Raw genomic sequence first — 25,511 nt, 5'->3', positions numbered from 1 at the left:
TAAAGGAGAAAAGATGTTTTCAGTTGAGGAATAAAAGAAAAAGATGTTTCAGCTGGAAAAATAAATAAGAGAAAGATGTTTCAGCTTGGAAATTAAAGGAATTGCCCCATTATGAGAGGAGTTAAGGCCATAAAGAAGACGTTTCAGTTGGGAAAGCCAACCAATGCTCCCCTATAAATAGGCAACGTCCAGAACTAAATAAGCATCACTTCCCAGCCAAGATCACTTCCCAGCTAAGATAATTCATTGCCTATCACTTCCCAGCCAAGATAATTCATTGCCTATCACTTCCTGGCCAAAAACCATTCCAAGACTGCCCAATTCACTCCTTAAACTTCCATCACCTACAAGACCGTGACACCATCCATCCATCAATCTACAAAGCTCTAAGGCGCTGAGTCAAGGACGCTCCACCACCATCGCAGAGACAAGTTCATCACCTTGTTGCTAAGCCGCTGAGGAAAGCTTCAAAGTGTAACTATGACTCTACTTATAATTTTTGTTTCGGTTTTGTTTGTTTCAATTTGCGAGTTGTGTAATTGGAGACATGAAATTTTCAGAATATTTTTATTAATATTTTTGAGATTTTCAGTTTATTATTGAGTTAATTTGAGAATTCTTTTATGATGCATGTTACAATCTTGTGCCCTTTTATGTGTTTTGGTAATTTTCAGAGTTAGGTTCATAAGTTTGCATGCTAGAATAACGGTGAGAGTTTTTGTGTGTTTGCTTAATTTGCCAAGAGTAATTGTTATTTGTTAAGACGCTGAGTTAAACAAGTAGCAATTAGTTCTAAAAAGTGGTAAAAATCATGCTTTAATGATTAAATGATTCTGGAAATTACGTGTTAAATTCTATGTGTAATGGTTAATTTGCACGTGTGAGTTGATTCGAGGGTTAGATAATACTACTAGTTAAGAGAATTACGCTGAGTGTTTTCGAAAATTAGTAGTATTAGGCTTGGTAAGGACTTTTCCGATCCATGCCTACATTAGAATGAATCAGATAAGTGGATTGATCCGCTGAGGCTTTTCATTTGAGCTCTTATCTAGGCATTAAAGATGGGCATATTTTTGTAGCATGTTGAAATGGATTTTCTGTTTTTACACTTAGTAATTTCCAAGTGGTATTGGTCTAGGTCAGGGAAGTCGATCATTGTATATAGTTTTATTTGTTTTGTTTTTATTTTAAGTAGATTAGGAACCAAATTTGAAAACCCCCCATTTTATTCTTTTATTTGTTAATTGACCTTTTTGTGTAGGTGTACCCTACAATCCCCGGACTGAACGATCCCTGCTTATCCTATACTGACAACTACATTTTGCAGGGTTAAATTGTGAGGCTATTTCAGCCGCATCAATTAACCTTGATTATAAATTCCGATTTGATCTTTGTTCGTGCATTTCATTTGCATTTTTATGTTTTTGCTTTTTAATTGTTTTCTTTACTTAGTTTAATTTCCGAAAATTAAAAACCAAAAATCCCCCTAATTTCGTAAATATGTATATATTTTGTTATATTTTTGTAAATATTATACTTTGTTTTAATTTTAATTGTTTAATTGTTTGATAATGACAGGTGTACCCTCAATCCCCGGAATAGAACGATCCCTATTTACTTTATACTACTAATGACATTTCAGGGTTAAATTGGTCGCTCCCAAAAGCGACATCAAACTTAGTATGAAAAAGTTCACCTAATTGCAATCTTCTTTGATTAAATTCGGTTTTTGCACAAAACCTTTACTACTTATTGATTCAAGAACACAAAACCAAAAAGTTGATCCATGTTCTCAAATTCATAGCAACAATCATGTAAAAACCCTAAATGTTTCGAACCATTCAAGATTATCATACAAAAGATTTCTACCATGCAAATTTAATCAAACACTCACACAAAAGCAACCATAAATCACAATATATGAATCTGAAAATTAACAATTACTCATAAAATTTCAGAAATCAATATTTGTTCAAACAATTGTGTCAACTAAGGCATAACCAACGAAAATTACAAAGCAAAGGTTACAAGGAGAATCGGATTACACCGTGATGAGGATGAGATGAATGAAGTGATGAATGGTCTCTTGAATTTCGAAAGCAATCTTCAAGGATGGTGATGGATGATGTGCACGGCTTGTCTTCTTCTTCCTTGGCCTTGCTTGAATTTCGTGGTTGCCCTAGAGGATGGAGATGAACACGGCTAGGCTAGAGAGAGTTTTCTGATTTTTTCTTCAAAGTGTAAAACGTAAAAATGGAGAGGAACTCCTTGACGTTGAGAAGAATGGAGAATATATAGGAGCACGGCCTCCTTGGTCTCCAAGCCGTCCTCTTTTCTGAATTTCTCACGGAATTAATGTAGTCATTCCACATACTTTCCTCCAATGCAAGCTTGCCACATAAGCCCTATGAGGTGGTGCAACCAATCACAAAATTCCAATATTAATTCCCTAAATAATCTTGCCGAAATTCCCTTGATATAATTTCTGATTTTTGTAGTTTAATTCGGCCAAACTTCCTTTAGGGAATTAAGGAATGTATCTAGACTTCTTTTGAGCTTTTCTTGGTCTCCACCTTTTTCTCTTTCCTTTATTTTCTCCCTTGAATATCTCCTTGCCGAATTCTCTAGGGTTTTCTTTTAATTCACACGGCAAATTCCTTCTTTTCCTCTTGGCTTGGACGGCAAAAGATATTCTAGGGTTTATCTCTTGATGAATTTCCATAAAAATAGCCCTAGAAAATCTCCCTAGAAAATCTCCTTTTAATTTCCGATTTTTGGGCGCCACTTCCTTGTTTCTCTCTTCATCTTGGACGGCAAAACTCCCCTAGGGTTTATTCATGCGTCAAAAACCCTAGTTGCATGGGCTTTTGTGGGCCTTTTATCCATTTGCCGAAAATCCACTTCATTCTTGAGAGTTCATGGGCCTCCATGCGTCACCTTTATGCCATGTCATCATCTAGAGTCTTCAAGAAGCTTCCCTTATGCCATGTACTTCATTAATTCGATCTCCACTCTTGGTTGACTCAAGAGTCTTGTTTTGGCAAGCTTTCCTTTTCTGGACAGGGTTTCCTGGTTGGACTAGGAAAACTTCTTTTCTTCATTTCTGCTCATTTCTGTGGCTCATTGTTTCTCATTTTTGCTCCCCTTGACTTTCGCAAGCTCCTATTTCCATTTATGAGTTCATTTCCACTTTTTACCTCCGAGGTCCTGAAAATAGAAACTAGTAAGAAAAATAGAAACTTTCCTAAAATGAAAAATGACAACTTTCCTAAACTGAAAATGGGAAACTTTCTAAAAGTGAGAAATAGAAACTACCGAAAATGGAAACTTACTAAAAATGATAAATAGAAACTACAAAAATAGAAACTTTCTACAAATAGGAACTTTCCCAATCGAAGAATGGAAAATTCCCTAAACAGAGTTTTACTAAGGAAATGACGCAAGAAATGTAGGAAAAAGCAAGTAAAACGTCGCATTAAAATGCTCCTATCAAGAAACTCACGGCAATAGCTTGCTTCCTCCACATAATTTCCTCCAATGATTTCTTGCCACATAAGCCCTATGAGGTGGTTCAACCAATCACAAAATTCCAATATTAATTCCCTAAATAATTCTTGCCGAAATAAAGAGATAATTTCTGATTTTATGCTTCCAAATTCGGCCAAAACTCTTTAGGGAATGTAGGAATGTATCTAGACTTCTTTTGAGCTTTTCTTGGTCTCCACCTTTTTCTCTTTCCTTAAAAATCTCTAGGGAATATCTTTTGGCGTCATCTTGCTAGGGTTTCTGATGTCGCTTTTGGGAGCGACCAATTTAACCCTGAAATGTCATTAGTAGTATAAAGTAAATAGGGATCGTTCTATTCCGGGGATTGAGGGTACACCTGTCATTATCAAACAATTAAACAATTAAAATTAAAACAAAGTATAATATTTACAAAAATATAACAAAATATATACATATTTACGAAATTAGGGGGATTTTTGGTTTTTGATTTTCGGAAATTAAACTAAGTAAAGAAAACAATTAAAAAGCAAAAACATAAAAATGCAAATGAAATGCACGAACAAAGATCAAATCGGAATTTATAATCAAGGTTAATTCAAGTTCATCATTGTTCATCATAGTCATGCAAGAGGAATTGATCATGTGAAACGTTCTAAGCAAACAATTTCCCATATTTTACTTTCAATGCTAATTAACCTAAGTGAAAGCACCTAGATTAATTCTATCAAACATGCAATCAAACCCTAGAAAGCTAGTCAATCATGTCATGTTCAACGCATTAAGCATCTAGAAAGGCTATCAATTCAAATGTGCAACTTAGTATGAAAAAGTTCACCTAATTGCAATCTCCTTTGATTAAATTTCGGTTTTTGTACCAAACCTTTACTACTTGTTGATTCAAGAACACAAAACCAAAAAGTTGATTCATGTTCTCAAATTCGTAGCAACATTCACATAAAAACCCTAAATGTTTCGAACCATTCAAGATTATCATACAAACGATTTCTATCATGCAAATTCAATCAAACACTTACACAAAAGCAACCATAAATCACAATATATGAATCTGAAAATTAACAATTAATCATAAAATTTCAGAAATCAATACTTGTTCATACATAAGTGTCAACTAAGGCAAACCAACGAAAATTACAAAGCAAAGGTACAAGGAGAATCGGATTACACCGTGATGAAGATGAGATGGATGAAGTGATGATGTGGTCTCTTGAATTTCGAAAGCAATCTTCAAGGTGGAGGGTGGATGGTATGCACGGCTTGTCTTCTTCTTCCTTGGCCTTGCTTGCACTTCGTGGTTGCCCTAGAGGATGGAGAGGAGCACGGCTAGGCTAGAGAGAGTTTCTGATTTTTTTCTCAAAGTGTAAATGCAAAAGTGTGGAACTAGGAACTCCTTGACGTTGAGAGAAGAGAGGAATATATAGGGGACGGCTTCTAGGTCTTCAAGCCGTGTAAAACCCTAGAGAAACTCACGGCAATAGCTTGCTTCCTCCACATAATTTCCTCCAATGATTTCGTGCCACATAAGCCCTATGAGGTGGTGCAACCAATCACAAAATTCCAGAATTAATTCCCTAAATAATCTTGCCGAAATATATAGAGATATTTTCTGATTTCCTTCACCAATTTCGGCAACAATATATTTAGAGAATAAAGGGGGACGAACCTAGACTCCTTTGAGAGCTTTTTGTGTTCAACACATATTCTCTTTCCTTTAAAAGCTCCCTAAGAAATCTCCACGAAATCTCTCTTGAATTTCTGATTTTCCACACGGCAAAACCCTAGTTTCTCTCTTCATTATCCCTTGGCCGAATTCTCTAGGGTTTCTCTTTTATTTTGCACGGCAATTCCTTGTTTCTCTCTTGCTTGGACGGCTAGGAGTCTCTAGGGTTTATCTCTTGATTTATTTCCATAAAAATAACCCTAGAAAATCTCCTTTTAATTTCTGATTTTCTTGGACGCCACCTCCTTGTTTCTCTCTTGCAAATTCACGGCAACAACAACTTTAGTGCTAGGGTTTGCGTCACAAACCCTAGTTCCATGGGCTTTGGTGGGCTTTTATCCAATTAGCCGAAAATCCAACAAGTCTTGAGAGTTTTTGGGCCTCCATGCGTCACTTCTATGCCATGTCATCTTCCAACGTCACAACACTTTATTTTTCCATTTCTTTTTCATAGTAACGTTGGAAACTTCATTGGTGGGCTTTCCTCATTTTCGCAGGGTTTCCTGGTTGGACCAGGAAAACTTCTTTTCTTCATTTCTGCTCATTTCTGTGGCTCATTGTTCTTCATCTTTGCTCCCCTTGGTGATCGCAAGCTCCTCTTTCCATTTGTGAGTTCATTTCCACTTTCTAGCTCGGAGGTCCTGAAAATAGAAACTAGTAAGAAAAATAGAAACTTTCCTAAAATGAAAAATGGCAACTTTCCTAAACTGAAAATGGAAACTTTCTAAAAATGAAAAATAGAAATTACTGAAAATGGAAACTTACTAAAAATGATAAATAGAAACTACAAAAATAGAAACTTTCTACAAATAGGAACTTTCCCAATCAAAGAATGGAAACTTTCCTAAACAGGGTTTTATTAAGGAAATAACGCAGAAAATGCAGGGAAAAGCGAGTAAAACGTCGCATTAAAATGCTCCTATCAAATTCCCCCACACTTAGCTTTTGCTAGTCCCTTAGCAAAATCACACTAAGACTCAACAGAAATTAAAGATTCTACAAAAACAATGACTCTATTGCCCTTCAACTATTTGTCTCAGCAATCTCTTACTTTCATAACACCAAGATTAGCACTCAACCAAAATTCAATGTTAGGCATTCGAGAGTTAATTTAAACACATAATTTACACATACACAAGTAGGACGTGGTTGTAACAATGGTGATGGTTCTGTTAAGCATGTTTCAGACAAGTATGATTCATATCCTCACAAAGGTATATCCACTCTTTCTTCTCTCAGATCATGGCAATGCTTAAAAGCTTGTACACTCAAGTATATGTGAAAGATAGCAAGTATATCACATAATTCAAGAAACGAAAGCACATGTATAATTTTCTTTAAAGATCTCATGAAGGATATCAACTACTTGCACAGATGGACCCAAGCCATAGGTTCAACTCTTGTAACTCATCTCCACATCAAGGGCTGTCCCATCTTAAGGATCAAGAAGGTCTTCTTAAAGGTTGTAATGGGGCCAAGGCTCAAGGTTTAAAGAAACGAAGGGTAAGGATTTATCAAAGTGTCCTAAAAACCTAGCAGAGCATATGTAGATGTAGAGACCTCAAGAAATCCACCAAGGCATTGCAAAAACGTCACTTTCCCTAGAGGTAACATAAAAGGGGCCTAATGTCTTCATGTTGGGCCCAATCTTCATTGTAAACTTCCCTTAAACTATAGTGAATGGACAAAGGCCAGATTTTTCTTTAGTGGGCCTTCATTTCAACGCAGACTCCAAAATCACTAAGTATGGGGGACTAAAATCCATAATTATTTCTTTCTTTTCTTTTTAGCCGTATACAATTTTCTTTTCTTTTCATTTTTCACGGCTTTCACATATTTTTTTTTTCTTTATGGACAAGTCTACCCCCACACTTGAACTTTCACCTCCTCTCAATTTTCATCTTTAGCACCAAACCCACGTAGTATGTCTCAAAAGATAGCTCCACTAAGTTCTTAGAACAAAGGGTAGGGTTGTTACTATACTAAGCTTCATGGTTAAGGATTTTAGGGTGATGAACGAAAAGGCTTAATGTAGGCTCAAAGGGGCTTATCTAGGGGGTCCCACGACGGGCACAAATGGGGACACAGGTTTATTTGGCAATGGTGGTAATTTCTAGGGTGCCTCTATCCTTCCAGAATCAGGGCCATGTATTGCTATAACGTCTCAACAAGCACAAGAGTGAATTCTAGCATTCTCTAGTCCATCAAACTTAATCTATGGCAAGCAATCAATCAAATGAAAGAATAATGAGATCATCAAAATATCGCCAAGAAATTAAGAATATATATTTTCGATTACTCCAAGGAAAAAGGGACATGGCTCAATTATCTCACATGGCTTTTATGAATCAAAACTCATCTTAACATGCTCATATTTCTGTACCAAAGTTCGAAATCCATATCCACTACACATGCATAATTTCTCATATATCTCAATTAACCAAAGAATACCGTGTTTAAATCATCTCAATTTTGTATCCTCTTTATCATGATTCAGAGATATAAATCATCTAGACAGTGAAAGGCATCCTAAAACAAAACAAACAACAAATTTTTAATTTTTGACATTTTCATTTTTTTTTTGTATTTTTCATATGTATGACTCAATATGATCACAGTTAAATCCTTCCACACTTAATTTGCATTGTCTCTTTCAGATGCATGCAATAAGCTATAGGATTTCGAAAATGACTACCAAATAAAGAAAATTGGAGAAGTAAAGGGAGAGATAAAACAAATCTGCGTTGACGACTCCTCCACAGCTACTTCTGAATTGGGTTGCCTCCCAAGCAGCGCTAAATGTTTATAGTCTTTCAGCCTAGACTTGTACCTCCATTTAATCCTCAGGGTTGGGAACGTTTTGGAGGGGTACATCCTCCACTTCATGTTCCACAATGCCTCATAGTAAGGCTTCAAGCGATGCCCATTCACTTTGAACTCATTACCTGTTTGTTCACTCTTTATCTGCGCAGCTCCATGAGAAAATACATGAGTGATAACAAAAGGCCCAATCCAACGAGAACGAAGCTTACCTGGGAAGAGTTTGAGACGAGAATGGAAAAGAAGAACTTTTTGACCCACAACAAAAGTCTTCCTTCGAATCATTTTGTCATGGAATGCCTTAGTCTTGTCCTTGTAAATCTTAGCACTTTCGAAGGCATTGATGCGGCTGAAATAGCCTCACAATTTAACCCTGCAAAATGTAGTTGTAGTATAGGATAAGCAGGGATCGTTCAGTCCGGGGATTGTAGGGTACACCTACACAAAAAGGTCATTAACAAATAAAAGAATAAAATGGGGGGTTTTGAAATTTGGTTCCTAATCTACTTAAAATAAAAACAAAACAAATAAAACTATATACAATGATCGACTTCCCTAACCTTGACCAATACCACTCAGAAATTACAAGTGTAAAAACAGAAAATCATTTCAACATGCACAAAAATGTGCCCACTTAATGCCTAGATAAGAGCTCAAATGAAAAGCCTCAGCGGATCAATCCACTTATCTGATTCATTCTAATGTAGGCTTGAATCGGAAAAGTCCTTACCAAGCCTAATACTACTAATTTTGAAAACACTCAGCGTAATTCTCTTAACTAGTAGTATTATCTAACCCTCGAATCAACTCACACGTGCAAATTAACCATTAGACATAGAATTTAACACGTAATTTCCAGAATCGTTAAACCATTGAACATAGTTTTTACCACTTTTTAGAACTAATTGCTACTTGTTAACTCAGCGCCTTAACAAATAACAATTACTCTTGGCAAATTAAGAAAACACACAAGAACTCTCACCATTATTCTAGCATGCAAACTTATTAACCTAACTCTGAAAATTACCTAAACACGTAAAAGGGCACAAGTTGTAACATGCATCATAAAAGAATTCTCGAAATTAACTCAATAATAAACTGAAATCTCAAAAATATTAATAAAAATATTTGAAAATTCCATGTCTCCAATTACACAACTCGCAAATTGAAACACACAAAACCGAAACAAAATTATAAGTAGAGTCATAGTTACACTTTGAAGCTTTCCTCAGCGGCTTAGCAACAAGGTGATGAACTTGTCTCTACTATGGTGGTGGAGCGTCCTTGACTCAGCGCCTTAGAGCTTTGTAGATTGATGGATGGATGGTGTCACGGTCTTGTAAGATATGGAGGTTTGAGGAGTGAATTGGGTAGTCTTGGAATGATCTTGGCTGGGAAGTGATGCAAATTCAGTTCTGGACGTTGCCTATTTATAGGGGAGCATTGGTTGGCTTTCCCAACTGAAACGTCTTCTTTATGGCCTTAACTCCTCTCATAATGGGGCAATTCCTTTAATTTCCAAGCTGAAACATCTTTCTCTTATTTATTTTTCCAGCTGAAACATCTTTTTCTTTTATTCCTCAACTGAAAACGTCTTTTCTCCTTTATTCCCCAACTGAAAACGTCTTTCTCTTATTTATTTTCCAGCTGAAACTCTTTCTCTTTTATTCCTCAACTGAAAACATCTTTTCTTCTTTATTTCCCTTCTTCATTGCTTGGTCAAATATCTTAATGCTTTATTTTATGACTCCATCATTGCTGTTTCCAAGAGTTCAACCAGGCAACGTTTCCTACAACAAGCAGGAGAATATCAGAATTTTCTAGAGAAAATAAAGGGAAATTAAAATGTAAAGACCGCAAAAATAGTTGACAGTTAGGAATCCTGATCCAGCTAGGATTTTTTTTTTTTTCCGCCTATTTCACTCCAAACACTCAACAAGACTTTCAAAATGACTTAATGACTCAAAACACTAAACTAAGGGAGAAATAAGGCTAAAATGAGGCACATAATTAATAATATTGTCACACTCTTTTGCTCCTATCAACTACCCCACACTTAGCTTTTGCTAGTCCCTTAGCAAAACAAAAATACAAAACAAAACAAGACTCAATGAAAAGCAAGTAAATGACTCTATTGCCCTAACTGTTGTCTTAGAGATTCCAAACTCATGGCTTTCACGTTAAACACTTAATCAAAATCGCGTAGATAATTCCATGGTTAATAAACTGTGACATTCATATGACTAAGCAAGATATGGAGAACTTAAGTTATACAGTGAATGATAGCATGTTTCGAACAAGTCCAATCCAAACTCACAGGGCATACTCTCGATTTTTCTCTCAGAAATGGCTATGCTTAAAAGCTTCACTCTCAAGTATATGCAAGAGAATAAATTGTAAGGCAACAAACAGCTTGCATATTTCATCAAAAATGCATTTTGTGTAGAATTATTAAAGACCTCATGAAATGACTAAGTGCACAAATGGACCTAAACCATAAGCTCGACTGCGTACCTGACTCCACTAACCAAAGACTGCCCATCTCAAGGATCAAGTTAGCACTTAAAACAGGTTGTAATGGGGCTAAGCTAGGGTTCTCGAAATGAAGATTAAGGATACAAAAATCCTAAGGACCTAGCAGAGCACATAAGGACCACCTTATGTCATCATTTTTGTAGACCAAATATCATTGTTTTGGGCCAAACCTTCACTCTAACCAACATGGGAATGGACAAAGGCATAATTTTCAACTTTGAGCCTTCTACAAATTTGAAAGTCCAAAACCACACTTCAACAATTTCCCAAGAGTTTTCTTTTCAATTTTTCTTCTATTTTGCCGCTTTTCTTTCTTTCTTTTTCATTTTCATTTTCTTTCATTTTTTTTTTACGGCAAATTTTTTTTTTTCTCTTCTTTTTTTCTTGGATTTTCCCCACCCCACACTTGTCTTTCATCGTCACCCCTACATACTATGTCATGCTCTACTAAGTCCCTAAGACAAGGGTAGAGATATCCTGTACTAAGCTCATGGTAGGGTAGTGAGGGTGATGAAACAAAGGTTTTCAACGTAGGCTCAAAGGGGTTCATTCTAAGGAGTCCCACGACGGGCACAGTTGGGGACACATGCTTGTTTGGCTATGGTGGTTACCCTAATGCCTTCTATCCTATCCAGGATCAGTGCATATTATGGCATACAAGTTTTGACAGTCACAACAGCCGAGTTCTAGTACTCTCTAGTCCATTAAAATCTATGGCACATGATCATTGGATTTTCAAAGAATGATGAGGTTTTGCAAATACAGCCATGAAATTTTGAATTTATCAATAAGCACTCGAAAAGAAAGTATTTTAGCTCAATAGCTCACTTAGGGTAAAATGAATCAGACTTAATCCTAGCATGCTTAATGAACCAAGTTACAATCCTATCTCAAATCTTCATACAAGCATTACAATGTCGATTAACCACAGAATTCAATTAAGTCCTATTTCGATTGTGAAAACCTTCAGCCATGAATTCAGAGACATGTTCATCCTAGACGCTAGGGGCATCCTAAGACTCAAGCAAACAAAACAAAAAAAAAAAATACTAAAAAAACCATAGAATTTATTTTTTTATTTTTTTATTTTTATTTTTTTTATTTTTTTAGGGAAGGGTAAAATAAACAAAGACACAAGTACAATTCAACCTAAGCAAGTGAAGGGATAGAAATTTCAAACTCTCGTTGATGGCTCCTTCACAGGTTCGGTTGAAATGGGTTGCCTCCCATGCAGCGCTTTAATATTTATAGTCCTTCAGCCTGGACTCTTCTTCTTGTTCACATGTGCTCATTCCTTGGGTGCCTCCTGGAGGGGTATCTCTTCCAATGTGTGCTCCACAAAGGACTCACCAGATCAAGTGTTAGTAACATATACAAGGTTAGGAATACAAACATTATGTCTTTCCTACTTTCTAAGTTACTTTACATTTACATACTTAGGTACTGGAACAGAGGACCTCAGTGTGCAATGGGACTATAGAACAGCTACCCTCGACTTATGGTCATGTTTAGTCCAATATACCTTAAGCATGTCACACAACATTTTTTTTTTTTTTTTTTTAAGTTTGTTATAAACATAGTTAATATCTCAATTGATTCCAAGTTGTAAGTCGAGCCCAATAGAAACCACTACTACTGGTGAGATACGATATAGGGATAGTCGCCAAGACATAAGTCTCTTTCCTTTGTTTCAGAAGGCCGGATGGCCAGATTAAGAGGTAAGTGAGAGGGAGGACTCATTTTGGTGATACTACGGAGGCTACTCCCTCATTGAGGTTTAGGCCCCTATCGGCTACTCCCACATAGTGGTTTAGGCTCATTCTATAGTATCTCTGAGATCCAATTGAACCCATCACCCAGGGTCTCAACCTAAGACACCATCCGTATGCGCCCCTTACTCAGCTGGGAAATTAACTAATATGTTAGACCGTTCTCCAAGTGCTAATAAAGGCCGCCCTCAACCTCAGAGACCTGAGTAAGGTACTAATGAAGGGTTTAGGCCAATATTAACAAAGGGCCCTTGTCTACTCATACGATTTTACACACTTACAACAATTAAGTATTTAGCTGAATTCATATCCACATACAATTTTACAACAATTAAGTAAATTAATCTAAATGAAACACATACAATTTACAATATGCTTAAAAAAACAACTTCTACAAATTGTACAACAATGATAAAAGACATGCTTAATTTGTAACACTCATAAAACTTAAACTAAATCACAATTAAAGCTTGGCCTAACCGAAATCACAATTTGTCACCATTCCACAAGTGTAGTACAAAAATTAGCATTCATTCTATATACAACAAAATCGATGACACTTTAAGTGCAAGGGATTTTAACAATCCCCGGCAACGGCGCCAAAAATTGATGGGGCTGAAATAGCCTCACAATTTAACCCTGCAAAATGTAGTTGTCAGTATAGGATAAGCAGGGATCGTTCAGTCCGGTTCGTCAGCACTAACATGATCAATAAGTGATAACAATTAGAATAGAATTTAAAACGTATCAATCTATAACAAGATTAACATAAACTATTAGCAATAATCTACGATTTAACATCAGCCTAAAAATAACACACTTTCAAAAAAAAAAAAAAAAAAAAATTAAAAAAAAAAAAAAAAAAAAAAAAAAAAAAAGAAAAAAAGCATACTCTTTGGAAAGTACCTGGTGCGTTGCATAGCCGAAGGGCATGCGCCTATAAGCAAAGGTCCAAAGGGCATGTGAGTCGTCTCTCCTGATCCGTGGGCTATGCAGATCTGGTTGTCCCACTATATCCGTCCAAGAAGCATAGAGGAATGGCCGCTAAGCGCTCCAACATCTGGTCAATAAAGGCAAGGGCATATGACCTTCCTTGTTGTGGCATTCAGCTTCCGGTAGTCGATACATACCTGTGCCATGATAATCTCGGGGCACTAGTCATTCTCCTCGTTCTTCACCACTGTCACCCAGACTTCTGGCACCACTTGCACAGGAGACCCATACTATCAGAAATGGGTAGATCACCCCACATCTAGCAACTTGATCACCTCGCTTGAACCACCTTCTCATGGCGGATAACGTCTTTGGCTTTCTTGTATAGGAGCATTTTAATGCGACGTTTAACTGCATTTCCCTACACTTTTCTGCGCCATTTCCTTGAAAAATCCCTGTTTGGGAAAGTTTCCATTCTTTGATTGGGAAAGTTCCTTATTGTAGAAAGTTTCCATTTTTGTCTTCATTTTTCATTTCTCATTTCTCATTTCTCATTTTTCATTTCTCATTTCTGGAAAGTTTCTATTTTTCATTTTTAGTAAGTTTCTATTTTCATTTTTTAGAAAGTTTCTATTTTAAGTATAGTTTCTATTTTCAGGACCTCCGAGCTAGAAAGTGGAAATGAACGCACGAATGGAAAGAGGAGCTTGCGAACATCAAGACGAACGAACATGAGAGAAAATGGCCCACACATTTGAGCAGAAATGAAGAAACAAGCTTTCCTAGTCCAACCAGGAAATCCTACAAAATGGAGGAAGGCTTCCCTAGCAAGTTTCCAACGCAACCATGAAAAAGAAATGGAAAATATGTGTTTTGCGTTGGAAAATGAGAAGGCTTGAAGATGAAGCAACGAGGCCCAAGAACTCTTGGATTTTCGGCAAATTGGATAAAGGCCCATCAAAGCCCATGACATAGGGTTTGTGACGCAAACCCTACCCTTAAGGTTGTTGTTGCCGTGAATTTGCAGAGAGAAACAAGGAGGTGCGTCCAAGAAAATCAGAAATTAAAAGGAGATTTTCTAGGGTTATTTTTATGGAAATAAATCAAGAGATAAAACCCTAGAAGACCTAGCCGTCCAAGCCAAGAGGAAAACAAGGGGATGCCGTGCAAACCCTAGGGAATTCGGCAAAAGATAATGAAGAGAAAAACTAGGGTTTTGCCGTGAGGAAAAATCAGAAAAAAATAAAGAGATTTCGTGGAGATTTCTTAGGGAGCTTTTAAAGGAAAGAGAATATGTGTTGAACACAAAAAGCTCTCAAAGGAGTCTAGGTTCGTCCCCCTTTATTCTCTAAGTATATTGTTGCCGAAATTGGTGAAGGAAATCAGAAAATATCTATATATATTTCGGCAAGATTATTTAGGGAATTTATATTGGAATTTTGTGATTGGTTGCACCACCTCATAGGGCTTATGTGGCACGAAATCATTGGAGAAAATTATGTGGAGGAAGCAAGAGATTGCCGTGAGCTTTGCTAGGGTTGTGGACGGATTGAGACCTAGAAGCCGTCCCCTATATATTCCTCTCTTCTCTCAACGTCAAGGGTTCCAAGTTCCACTTTTACGTTTATACTTTGAGAAAAAAATCAGAAAACTCTCTCTAGCTTAGCCGTGTTCTTCTCCATCCTCTAGGGCAACCACGAAGTTCAAGCAAGGCCAAGGAAGAAGAAGACAAGCCGTGCACACCATCCACCCTCCACCTTGAAGATTGCTTTCGAAATTCAAGAGACCACATCATCACTTCATTCATCTCATCTTCATCACGGTGTAATCCGATTCTCCTTGTACCTTTGCTTTGTATTTTCGTTGGTTTTGCCTTAGTTGACACATATGTATGAACAAGTATTGTTTTCTGAAATTTTATGATGAATTGTTAATTTTCAGATTCATATATTGCGATTTATGGTTGCTTTTGTGTGAGTGTTTGATTAAATTTGCATGATAGAAATCTTTTGTATGATTATCTTGAATGGTTCGAAACATTTAGGGTTCTTATGTGATTGTTGCTACGAATTTGAGAACATGAATCAACTTTTTGGTTTTGTGTTCTTGAATCGATAAGTAGTAAAGGTTTTGTACAAAAACCGAATTTAATCAAAGAAGATTGCAATTAGGTGGACTTTTTCATACTAAGTTGCACATTTGAGTTGATAGCCTTTCTAGGTGTTTATTGCGTTAAACATGACATGATTGACTAGCTTTCTAGGGCTTGATTGCATGTTTGATAGAATTAATCTAGGTGCTTTCGCTTAGGTTAATTAGCATTGAAAGTAAAATATGGGAAATTGTTTGCTTTTGAACGTTTCACATGATCAACTCCTCTTGCATGACTATGATGAACAATGATGAACTTGAATCAATTTTAATCATGAGTTTCGACTTTGATCTTTGTTCTTACATTCCATTTATATTTTTATGTTTTTGCGTTTTTAATTATTTAGTTAGCTTTTATTTTCGAAATAGAAAACCAAAATCAAAAATCCCCCCTTTTTCGTAAATATGTATATATTTTGTTTTATTTTTGTAAATATTATACTTTGTTTTAATTTTAATTGTTTAATTGTTTGATAATGACAGGTGTACCCTCAATCCCCGGAATAGAACGATCCCTATTTACTTTATACTACTAATGACATTTCAGGGTTAAATTGGTCGCTCAAAAAGCGACAACAATTTTTGGCGCCGTTGCCGGGGATTGAAAAATCATTTGCCATATTGTGAATATTTGTTTTGTATATTGTGACCGAAAAAAAAAAAAAAAAAAAAAAAAATTTATTCGTTAATTATTTTGTAATTGTCGAAAATTAGTAGATTAATTACTTAGGTTGTTATTTATATTGTTGAATACGAATTTTAATTGTAGGTTGTAAATTAAAGATGGAATAGGTGAAGTCGTGTTTATTAATATTGGCCTAAACCCCTTATTGGTACCTAGTTCAGGTCCCTTAAGGTTGAGGGCGGCCTTTATTAACATTCATTGAACTGTCTTCACACTTAGGACCTTTTATATCCAAGTAAGTATAGCCTATGTGGGATGGTGTCTAGGAAGGGGACAACGCTCATGACTGGTTCTTGAATCCAGAAGTGCGTGCAAATGAGCCTAAACCACAATGTGGGAGTAGCTCATGCCAAAATGGATTCTACCTCTCGTGGTCGCCCTCCCCTACCTGGCCATTTCAGTAAGGTTGCCCAAAGGATGTAGGAGAGACTTAGTGTCTGACGATTATACTTGGGCCGCACGTCCACTTGATTTACCGCTTGGAATTTAATTCGAAATCAATGGTATTTATAACAAAAGAAAATGTTGTGATGCACCTAAGGTATATTGGATTAAACATAGTCTTGAAAAGGGTAGCTGTTTCAGTCCCATTGCACATCGAGACTCCCTGTTCCCGTACCTAAGTGTTGAAAATAATTGTAAAGAAAAGGAAAGAATAGAAGTAATTTTACTTAATTTCGTGAAAAAAAAAAAAAAAAAAAAAAAAAAAAAAAAAAAAAAAAAAAAAAGATAATTAGATGTGAATAGTGACGTTTTGTTTGTTTGTGTGAAAGTTTTGTGTAAGTGGTGTCTAATCTGTTAAACAAAGGAAATTAAAGAATTAATTGTGAATATTGTTAAATTCTTGATTGTTATAAGTGTGTAAAATCGTATGAGTAGATAAGGCCCTTTTGTTAATATTGGCCTTAACCCTTCATTAGTGCCTTTCTAAGGACTTTGAGTTGAGGGCGGCTTTTATTAGCATTTGGAGAACTGTCTAACACATGAGTTCTTTCCAAGCTGAGTAAGGGGCATATAGGTGGTGTCTTAGGTTGAGACCCTGGGTGATGGGTTCAAATTGGATCTCAGAGATACTATAGACCGTGCGTAAACCACAATGTGGGAGTAGCCAATAGGGGCCTAAACCTCAATGAGGGAGTAGCCTCCGTAGTGTCACCAAAATGAGTCCTCCCTCTCACTTACCTCTTAACCTGGCCATCTAGCCTTCTGAAACAAAGGAAGTGACTTATGTCTAGGCGATATCCCTAGATCGTAGCTCACCAATAGTAGTGGTTTCTATTGGGCTCGACTTACAACTTGTAATCAATTGAGATATTAACTTTATTTTGTAAAGATAATAATATACTTGAACATATCCTCCACTTGTAAATTGTGTTGTTTTGTACATTTTATACTTGTATAAATTTCTTTTGTGGTTTATTTGTGAACAGATTGTGGATAGTTTGTAATTTATACTTCTCTTTATACTTGTATAAATCATAAATAGTAAAGTCGTGAATAGTAACTTGTGAATAGTGACTCGTGAATAGTAAGGTTGATGTATAAATCACTAATTTGTAATTAACTCACTTTATACTTTGCTAACTTCTTTGAATTTTGATGATGTTCAGGATTCCTATGAATGACCGAGCCTTTTAGATCCTCTACACTAAAGGAAATTGAAGCAAGGCTCGCTCGCTTGAAGGGTCCTTCACTTCTTGAGCAGACAAGCCCTTCCCCTTCGACACACAGAGGGTACATCTTTAACGAACAAGGGAAGAGGACCTACTGTTCTGAGGAGTCTACATCACCTACACCAAGTCCATCTCCTCCTTCACGTTCACCTTCACCTGTGATTTCGTCCAACTCTACACCACCACCTTCACCACCACCTGAAGAAGTCGAAGAAGAGAGAATGGCATCTATTAGGGAACTTTCCACTGCAACTGTTGAAGGAGGACCCCCTACAGGCATAGTATACCCTCCCCCTGCAGCTGGAAGACAAGCAGAGTTTGAGCTAAAGAGTGGTTTGTTGCACAAGCTCCCTATCTTCCATGGACTTAATATGGAGGACGCTAACAAGCATGTTCGAGAATTTCAATCTGTTTGTGCAAACATGCAACCACAAGGGGCAGATGAGAACCTTCTTAAGATGAGAGCATTTCCATTCTCTCTAGCTGATAGAGCCAAGGATTGGCTATATGAACTCCCTGCAGGACGTATCACTTCATGGGAGACAATGAGAAAGGCCTTCTTGGAGAAATACTTCCCAGCTTCTAAGGTCATCACACTTAGAAAGAAGCTCAGTGGAATAGAGCAAGCCCATGATGAGTCCTATGCTGCTTACTATGAGAGGTTCAATTCCTTACTTGCACAATGTCCTCAACATCAGATGAAGGATGAGACCCTACTCACATGTTTCTATGAAGGACTCTTACCCTTGGAAAGGCAAATGTTGGATGCTGCAGCTGGAGGAGCTTTTGTGGATAAGTCCCCTACAGTTGGGAAGGAGCTGATAGCTAATCGTGCCTTGAACTCTCAACAATATGAGGGGGTAGGACACTCTACTCGTAGGGTGCATGAGATGAGCAAGAATACTGCAATTGAGGACCAACTGAATAAGCTTACTCTACTCATGAACCAAGTGGTAAGTTCCAAGGGACCAAGTGCAACAATAGCTTGTGGGGTATGCTCTATGCAAGGGCATGTTACAGATCAGTGCCCTCAACTTAATGAGAATGGAGGATGGGAATCTGCAAATGCTATTGGAGGATATCAAGGAGGATACCAAGGAGGACCTCAACGTCCTAGACATGACCCTTACTCCAATACGTACAACCCAGGATGGAGGGACCATCCCAACTTCAAGTGGACTAACAATGATAACGTTCAGAATCCTCTTGGTGGGAACTTCCAACGTCCTCAAGGGCCTTCATTCCAAGGATCATCTTTTCAAAGGCCCTACATGCCTCCTCCTCAACAGAACTCAGGACCTTCAATGTCTCACTACGACAAAACGTTGGAAGCCTTGACTAGTTCCACCCAGGCCTTGACAAACTCTACTCAAGCTTTGATTCAAGGACAACAGACCCACACTAAGGATATTGCAGATCTTAAGAAACAGATGGGTCAAGTTGTGGATTCATGAGCAAGATTCATGAGACTGGGAAGCTTCCTAGTGGCACAATACCTAACCCTAAGGGTAATGTGGAGAATGCATCAGTTGTGACTACGAGGAGTGGGAGACCATTTGTGGATCCACCCAAGCAACCCAAGAAGGTCCAAATGAGCATAGAGATTGAGGAAGACCAAGAACCCACCAAGTTGGGTATTGAGAAGGACCCTGCAACGTCAAAGGAAGAGACCAAGGCATCCTCATCTTTAAAGGCAAAACCGGAAATCAAAGGTAATAATTCTAACTTATCAAATTCGGTTATTGCTAACCCTTCTTCTTCTTGCATGCCCTTCCCACGCAGGTTTGCCCAATCTAAGAAGGATGAAAGTGACCAAGCTATCTTGGAAACTTTCAAGAAGGTGCAAGTAAACCTACCCCTCCTAGAGGCCATCAAGCAAGTCCCTAAGTATGCCAAGTTCCTCAAAGAGCTTTGCACTACTAGGAGAGTAAACCGTGAAAAGGAGGTGGTAAAGGTAAGTGAGAATGTCTCTGCCCTAATTCAGAGGAAGATCCCTCCAAAGTGTAAGGATCCTGGAAGCTTTACCATTCCTTGTACTATTGGTAACTCTAGATTTAAGAATGCCATGCTAGACCTAGGTGCATCTGTTAATGTTATGCCCTACTCTGTTTATGAAACCCTAGGTCTAGGGGAACTTAAATCTGACAATGTTATCATTCAGTTAGCTGACAGATCCAATGCATACCCTAGAGGTTTGTTGGAGGATGTGCTTGTACAGGTTAACCATCTTATCTTCCCAGCTGATTTTTATGTATTGGAAATGGAGGACTCCCCTGTAAGTTCCACTCCATTGCTTTTGGGACGTCCTTTCTTAAGGACAGCTAGGACGAAGATTGATGTGTATGAAGGCTCTCTTACAATGGAGTTCGATGGTGACATTATTGGCTTTAACATCTTTGAAGCCATGAGGTATCCCTAGAGGTTAATGATTGTTTTTCTGCTGACATTTTGGATGAACTTGCGCAGAAAATGTTTGATGTTATGCATGAGGATACCCTAGTCACTACCCTTGAGAGTGGGGTAGGCTATACAAAGGAAGGCGTCACCATCTCAGAGGACAAGTTGAAAGACACTTGTGAGGATAAAATCATTGAAAACGTCTCCTTCCTTGAGGCATCACCCTTTATAGGTAAGTCTGTTTCTCCTTGTCCATTCAGTTATCCACTAACAAGACATTACCTTCAGTGGTCCAGGCCCCAGAACTTGAGCTAAAACCTCTTCCAGACCATTTGAAGTATGTCTACTTAGGGGACAAGGAAACCTTGCCAGTGATTGTGTCCTCTGCACTAACAACTCCACAAGAAGAGAAGTTGGTGGAAATGTTGAAGCAACACAAGACCGCCATAGGATGGACATTGGCGGATATCAAGGGAATCAGCCCTACAACTTGCGTCCACAGGATACTTCTAGAGGAGGGGTCTAAACCCACTAGAGAGGCTCAACGTCGTCTCAACCCTCCAATGATGGAAGTAGTGAAGAAGGAGGTTATCAAACTCCTTGATTGTGGGGTAATCTACCCTATTTCTGACTCCAAGTGGGTCTCTCCAGTTCAGGTCGTGCCCAAGAAGTCTGGGATCACTGTGGTAAAGAATGCTGATAACGAACTGGTGCCCCAAAGGACAGTAACAGGCCACAGAGTATGCATTGACTATAGGAGGCTCAACGCAACCACAAGGAAAGACCACTTTCCTCTGCCATTCATTGACCAGATGCTTGAGCGCCTAGCTGGACATGACTACTACTGCTTCCTGGATGGATACTCTGGTTACAACCAGATTGCAATTGCAAATGAAGATCAAGAGAAGACAACCTTCACTTGCCCCTTTGGAACGTTTGCCTATAGACGTATGCCTTTCGGACTTTGCAACGCTCCAGGTACCTTTCAGAGGTGTATGGTAAGTATCTTTTCAGATTATATTGAGAAAATCATAGAGGTATTCATGGATGACTTTTCAGTTTTTGGAAAGAATTTTGATGATTGTCTTAATAATCTGGAGATAATTCTGAAACGTTGCATGGAAACTAACCTTGTCTTAAACTGGGAAAAATGCCATTTTATGGTTAAACAAGGAATAGTTCTAGGACATATTGTCTCTGCTAGGGGTATAGAGGTTGATAAAGCCAAGGTTGATATTGTGCGTCACTTACCCTCTCCCACTTCTGTGAGAGAGATTCGTTCTTTCCTTGGTCATGCAGGTTTTTACAGGAGGTTCATCAAGGACTTCTCCAAAATTTCGAGACCCTTATGTCAACTACTCCAGAAGGATGTGCCCTTTCACTTTGACAAGGAGTGTCAAGAAGCTTTTGACAAGCTTAAGGAGTTGTTGACATCTGCCCCCATCATGTTACCTCCAGACTGGTCCTTGCCCTTTGAGTTAATGTGTGATGCCTCTGACTACGCAGTTGGAGCCGTTTTGGGACAAAGGAAGGAAAAGCTGCCCTATGCCATCTACTACGCCTCAAGGACTCTCAATGATGCACAAATGAACTACTCCACCACAGAGAAAGAGCTCCTTGCAGTTGTCTTTGCCCTTGAGAAGTTTCGCTCCTATTTACTTGGTACCAAAGTTACTATCTTTACTGACCATGCAGCTTTGAAATACTTGATGACCAAGAAGGAGGCGAAACCAAGGCTCATCAGATGGATCCTACTCTTGCAAGAATTCGACGTGGAAATCAAGGACAAGAAGGGTAGTGAGAACGTGGTAGCTGACCACTTGAGTCGCTTAGTGCATGCAGAAGATTATCTCCCTCTGGTGGAGACATTTCCAGACGAGCAACTCTTTGGACTTCAGGTAAGTGAACCATGGTATGCAGACATTGTGAATTATATTGTGTCTAGAAAGATTCCTGATACCATGTCACGTGCTCATAGGGATAGGCTTAAGAAAACTGTTAAGCAATATGTTTGGGATGAACCTTATTTGTGGAAGTATTGCTCTGATCAATTGATTAGGAGATGTGTGCCTGAACATGAACATAATGCTATACTTTCTTTTTGCCACTCTAAAGCATGTGGGGGACACTTTGGGTCTAGGAAGACTGCGTTTAAGGTGCTAGAGTCTGGGTTCTATTGGCCAACATTATTTAGGGATGCACATGCCTATTGTTTAACTTGTGATAAGTGCCAAAGAACAGGAAATCTAGGTCCTAGAGATCAAATGCCATTGTCCAATATAATAACTGTTGAAATATTTGATGTCTGGGGTATAGATTTCATGGGACCTTTCCCTTCATCTTTTGGGTTTCTCTATATCTTACTTGCAGTGGACTATGTTTCCAAATGGGTGGAAGCAAAGGCCACTAGAACTAATGACTCTAAGGTTGTTGCAGATTTTATCAAGTCTAACATCTTTAGCAGGTTTGGAATGCCTAGAGTTCTCATTAGTGATGGAGGATCCCATTTTTGCAATCGGACGATTGAGGCTCTCTTGAAGAGATATGATGTCACACATAAGGTTTCTACACCTTATCACCCACAAACTAGTGGGCAGGCTGAGGTCTCTAATCGTCAGATTAAGGGGATATTGGAGAAGACTGTGAACCCCAACAGGAAGGACTGGTCCTTGCGTCTAGAGGATGCTTTGTGGGCCTACAGAACTGCATACAAAACTCCCATAGGTATGTCACCATATCGAATTGTCTATGGCAAACCATGCCATTTACCTGTGGAGTTGGAGCACAAAGCTTGGTGGGCTGTGAAGCAGTTCAACATGGATATGGATGCAGCTGGGCTTCATAGGAAGTTGCAATTGCAAGAGTTAGAGGAGATAAGGAATGATGCCTTTGAAAGTGCTAAAATTTACAAGGATAAGACTAAGGCATTCCATGACAAAATGATTCGAAGAAAGACTTTTGTTGTGGGTCAAAAAGTTCTTCTCTTCCATTCTCGTCTCAAACTCTTCCCAGGTAAGCTTCGTTCTCGTTGGATTGGACCTTTTGTTATCACTCATGTGTTTCCTCATGGAGCTGTGCAGATAAAGAGTGAACATACAAGCAACGAGTTCAAAGTGAATGGCCATCGCTTGAAGCCTTACTATGAGGCATTTGTGGAACATGAAGTGGAGGATGTACCCCTCCAAAACGTTCCAAACCCTGAAGATTAAATGGAGGTACAAGTCTAGGCTGAAAGACTATAAACATTAAGCGCTGCTTGGGAGGCAACCCAATTCTGAAGTAGCTGTGGAGGAGTCATCAACGCAGATTTGTTTTATCTCTCCCTTTTACTTCCCCAATTTTTCTTTATGTTGGTAGTCATTTTCGTAAATTTCATCCCTATATGCTTAAGTGTTCCATTGCATGCTTTTTATTGATTACATTGAGGACAATGCAATATTTAAGTGTGGGGGAAGGGATTTACACTTTTATCTTGAGTCATATATTGAAAAATACAAAAAAATTGAAAAATGTCAAAAATTTAAAAAATTTTCGTTGCTTTTGTTTTTGTTTTGAGTCTTAGGATGCCCTTTCAACTGTCTAGGATGATTCTATATCTCTAAAATCATGACTAAAAGAGGATCACAAGATTGAGATGATTTTTAAACATGGTATTCTTTGGTTAATTGAGATATATGAAAAATGTGTGCCTTGTAGTGGATATGGATTCGAAAACTTTGGTACAGAATATGAGCATGTTAGGATGAGTTTTGATTCATATAAGCCCATGTGAGATAATTGAGCCATGTCCCTTTTTCTTGGAGTGAAATGAAAAATATATTCTTATTTTCTTGGCGATATTTTGATGATCTCATTATTCTTCATTTGATTGATTGCTTGCCATAGATTAAGTTTGATGGACTAGAGAATGCTAGAATTCACTCTTGTGCTTGTTGAGACGTTTGTCAATACATGGCCCTGATTCTGGAAGGGATAGAGGCACCCCAGGAATTACCACCATTGCCATATAAACTTGTGTCCCCATTTGTGCCCGTCGTGGGACTCCCCTAGATAAGCCCCTTTGAGCCTACATTAAGCCTTTTCGTTCATCACCCTAAAATCCTTAACCATGAAGCTTAGTATAGTAACAACCCTACCCTTTGTTCTAAGAACTTAGTGGAGCTATCTTTTGAGACATACTACATGGGTTTGGTGCTAAGGATGGAAATTGAGAAGAGGTTAAAGTTCAAGTGTGGGGGTAGACTTGTCCATAAAAAAAAAAAATATGTGAAAGCCGTGAAAAATAAAATGAAAAGAAAAAAATGTACGGCTAGAAAAGAAAAGAAAGAAATATTTATGGATTTTAGTCCCCCATACTTAGTGATTTTGGAGTTTACTTTGAAATGAAGGCCTATTAAAGAAAAATTTGACCTTTGTCCATTCACTAGAGTTCAAGGGAAGTTTACAATGAAGATTGGGCCCAACATGAAGACATTAGGCCCCTTTTATGTTACCTCTAGGGAAAGTGACGTTTTTGCAATGCCTTGGTGGATTTCTTGAGGTCTCTACATCTACATGTGCTCTGCTAGGTTTTTAGGACACTTTGATAAATCCTTACCCTTCATTTCTTAAAACCTTGAGCCTTGGCCCCATTACAACCTTTAAGAAGACCTTCTTGATCCTTAAGATGGGACAGCCCTTGATGTGGAGATGAGTTACAAGAGTTGAACTTATGGCTTGGGTCCATCTGTGCAAGTAGTTGGTGTCCTTCATGAGATCTTTAAAGAAAATTATACATGTGCTTTCGTTTCTTGAATTATGTGATATACTTGCTATCTTTCACATATACTTGAGTGTATAAGCTTTTAAGCATTGCCATGATCTGAGAGAAGAAAGAGTGGATATAACTTGTGAGGAGTTGAATCATACTTGTTTGAAACATGCTTAACAGAAACCATCACCATTGTTTCAACCAAGTCCTACTTGTGTATATGTAAGTTATGTGTTTTAATTAACTCTCGAATGCCTAACATTGAATTTTGGTTAAGTGCTAATCTTGGTGTTATGAAAGTAAGAGATTGCTGAGACAAATAGTTGAAGGGCAATAGAGTCATTGTTTTTGTCAAGTCTTTAAATTTTCGTTGAGTCTTAGTGTGTGTCTTAGTTTGATTTTGCTAAGGGACTAGCAAAAGCTAAGTGTGGGGGAATTTGATAGGAGCATTTTAATGCGACGTTTTAACTGCATTTCCCTACACTTTTCTGCGCCATTTCCTTGAAAAATCCCTGTTTGGGAAAGTTTCCATTCTTTGATTGGGAAAGTTCCT

General features: G+C 38.0%; 1 protein-coding gene across 1 annotated transcript in view; it reads left to right on the top strand.

Moving 5' to 3' along the window:
- The window catches only part of LOC112181202, a gene marked incomplete at both ends in the record, with an annotated part of 163,941 nt that overhangs the window by 109,253 nt on the left and 29,177 nt on the right, over positions 1–25,511 (top strand). Inside the window, one exon of the mRNA XM_024319647.1 lies at positions 21,030–21,769. Coding sequence (XP_024175415.1) covers positions 21,030–21,769 — 740 coding nt within the window. The remainder of the gene's footprint in view (positions 1–21,029; positions 21,770–25,511) is intronic.

This window comes from Rosa chinensis, unplaced genomic scaffold (assembly GCF_002994745.2).
Source record: "Rosa chinensis cultivar Old Blush unplaced genomic scaffold, RchiOBHm-V2 RchiOBHmChr0c05, whole genome shotgun sequence".
NCBI classification, from domain to species: Eukaryota; Viridiplantae; Streptophyta; class Magnoliopsida; order Rosales; family Rosaceae; genus Rosa; species Rosa chinensis.
Note: the sequence above shows the minus strand (reverse complement) of the source record. Positions and strands in the feature narration are given on the sequence as shown.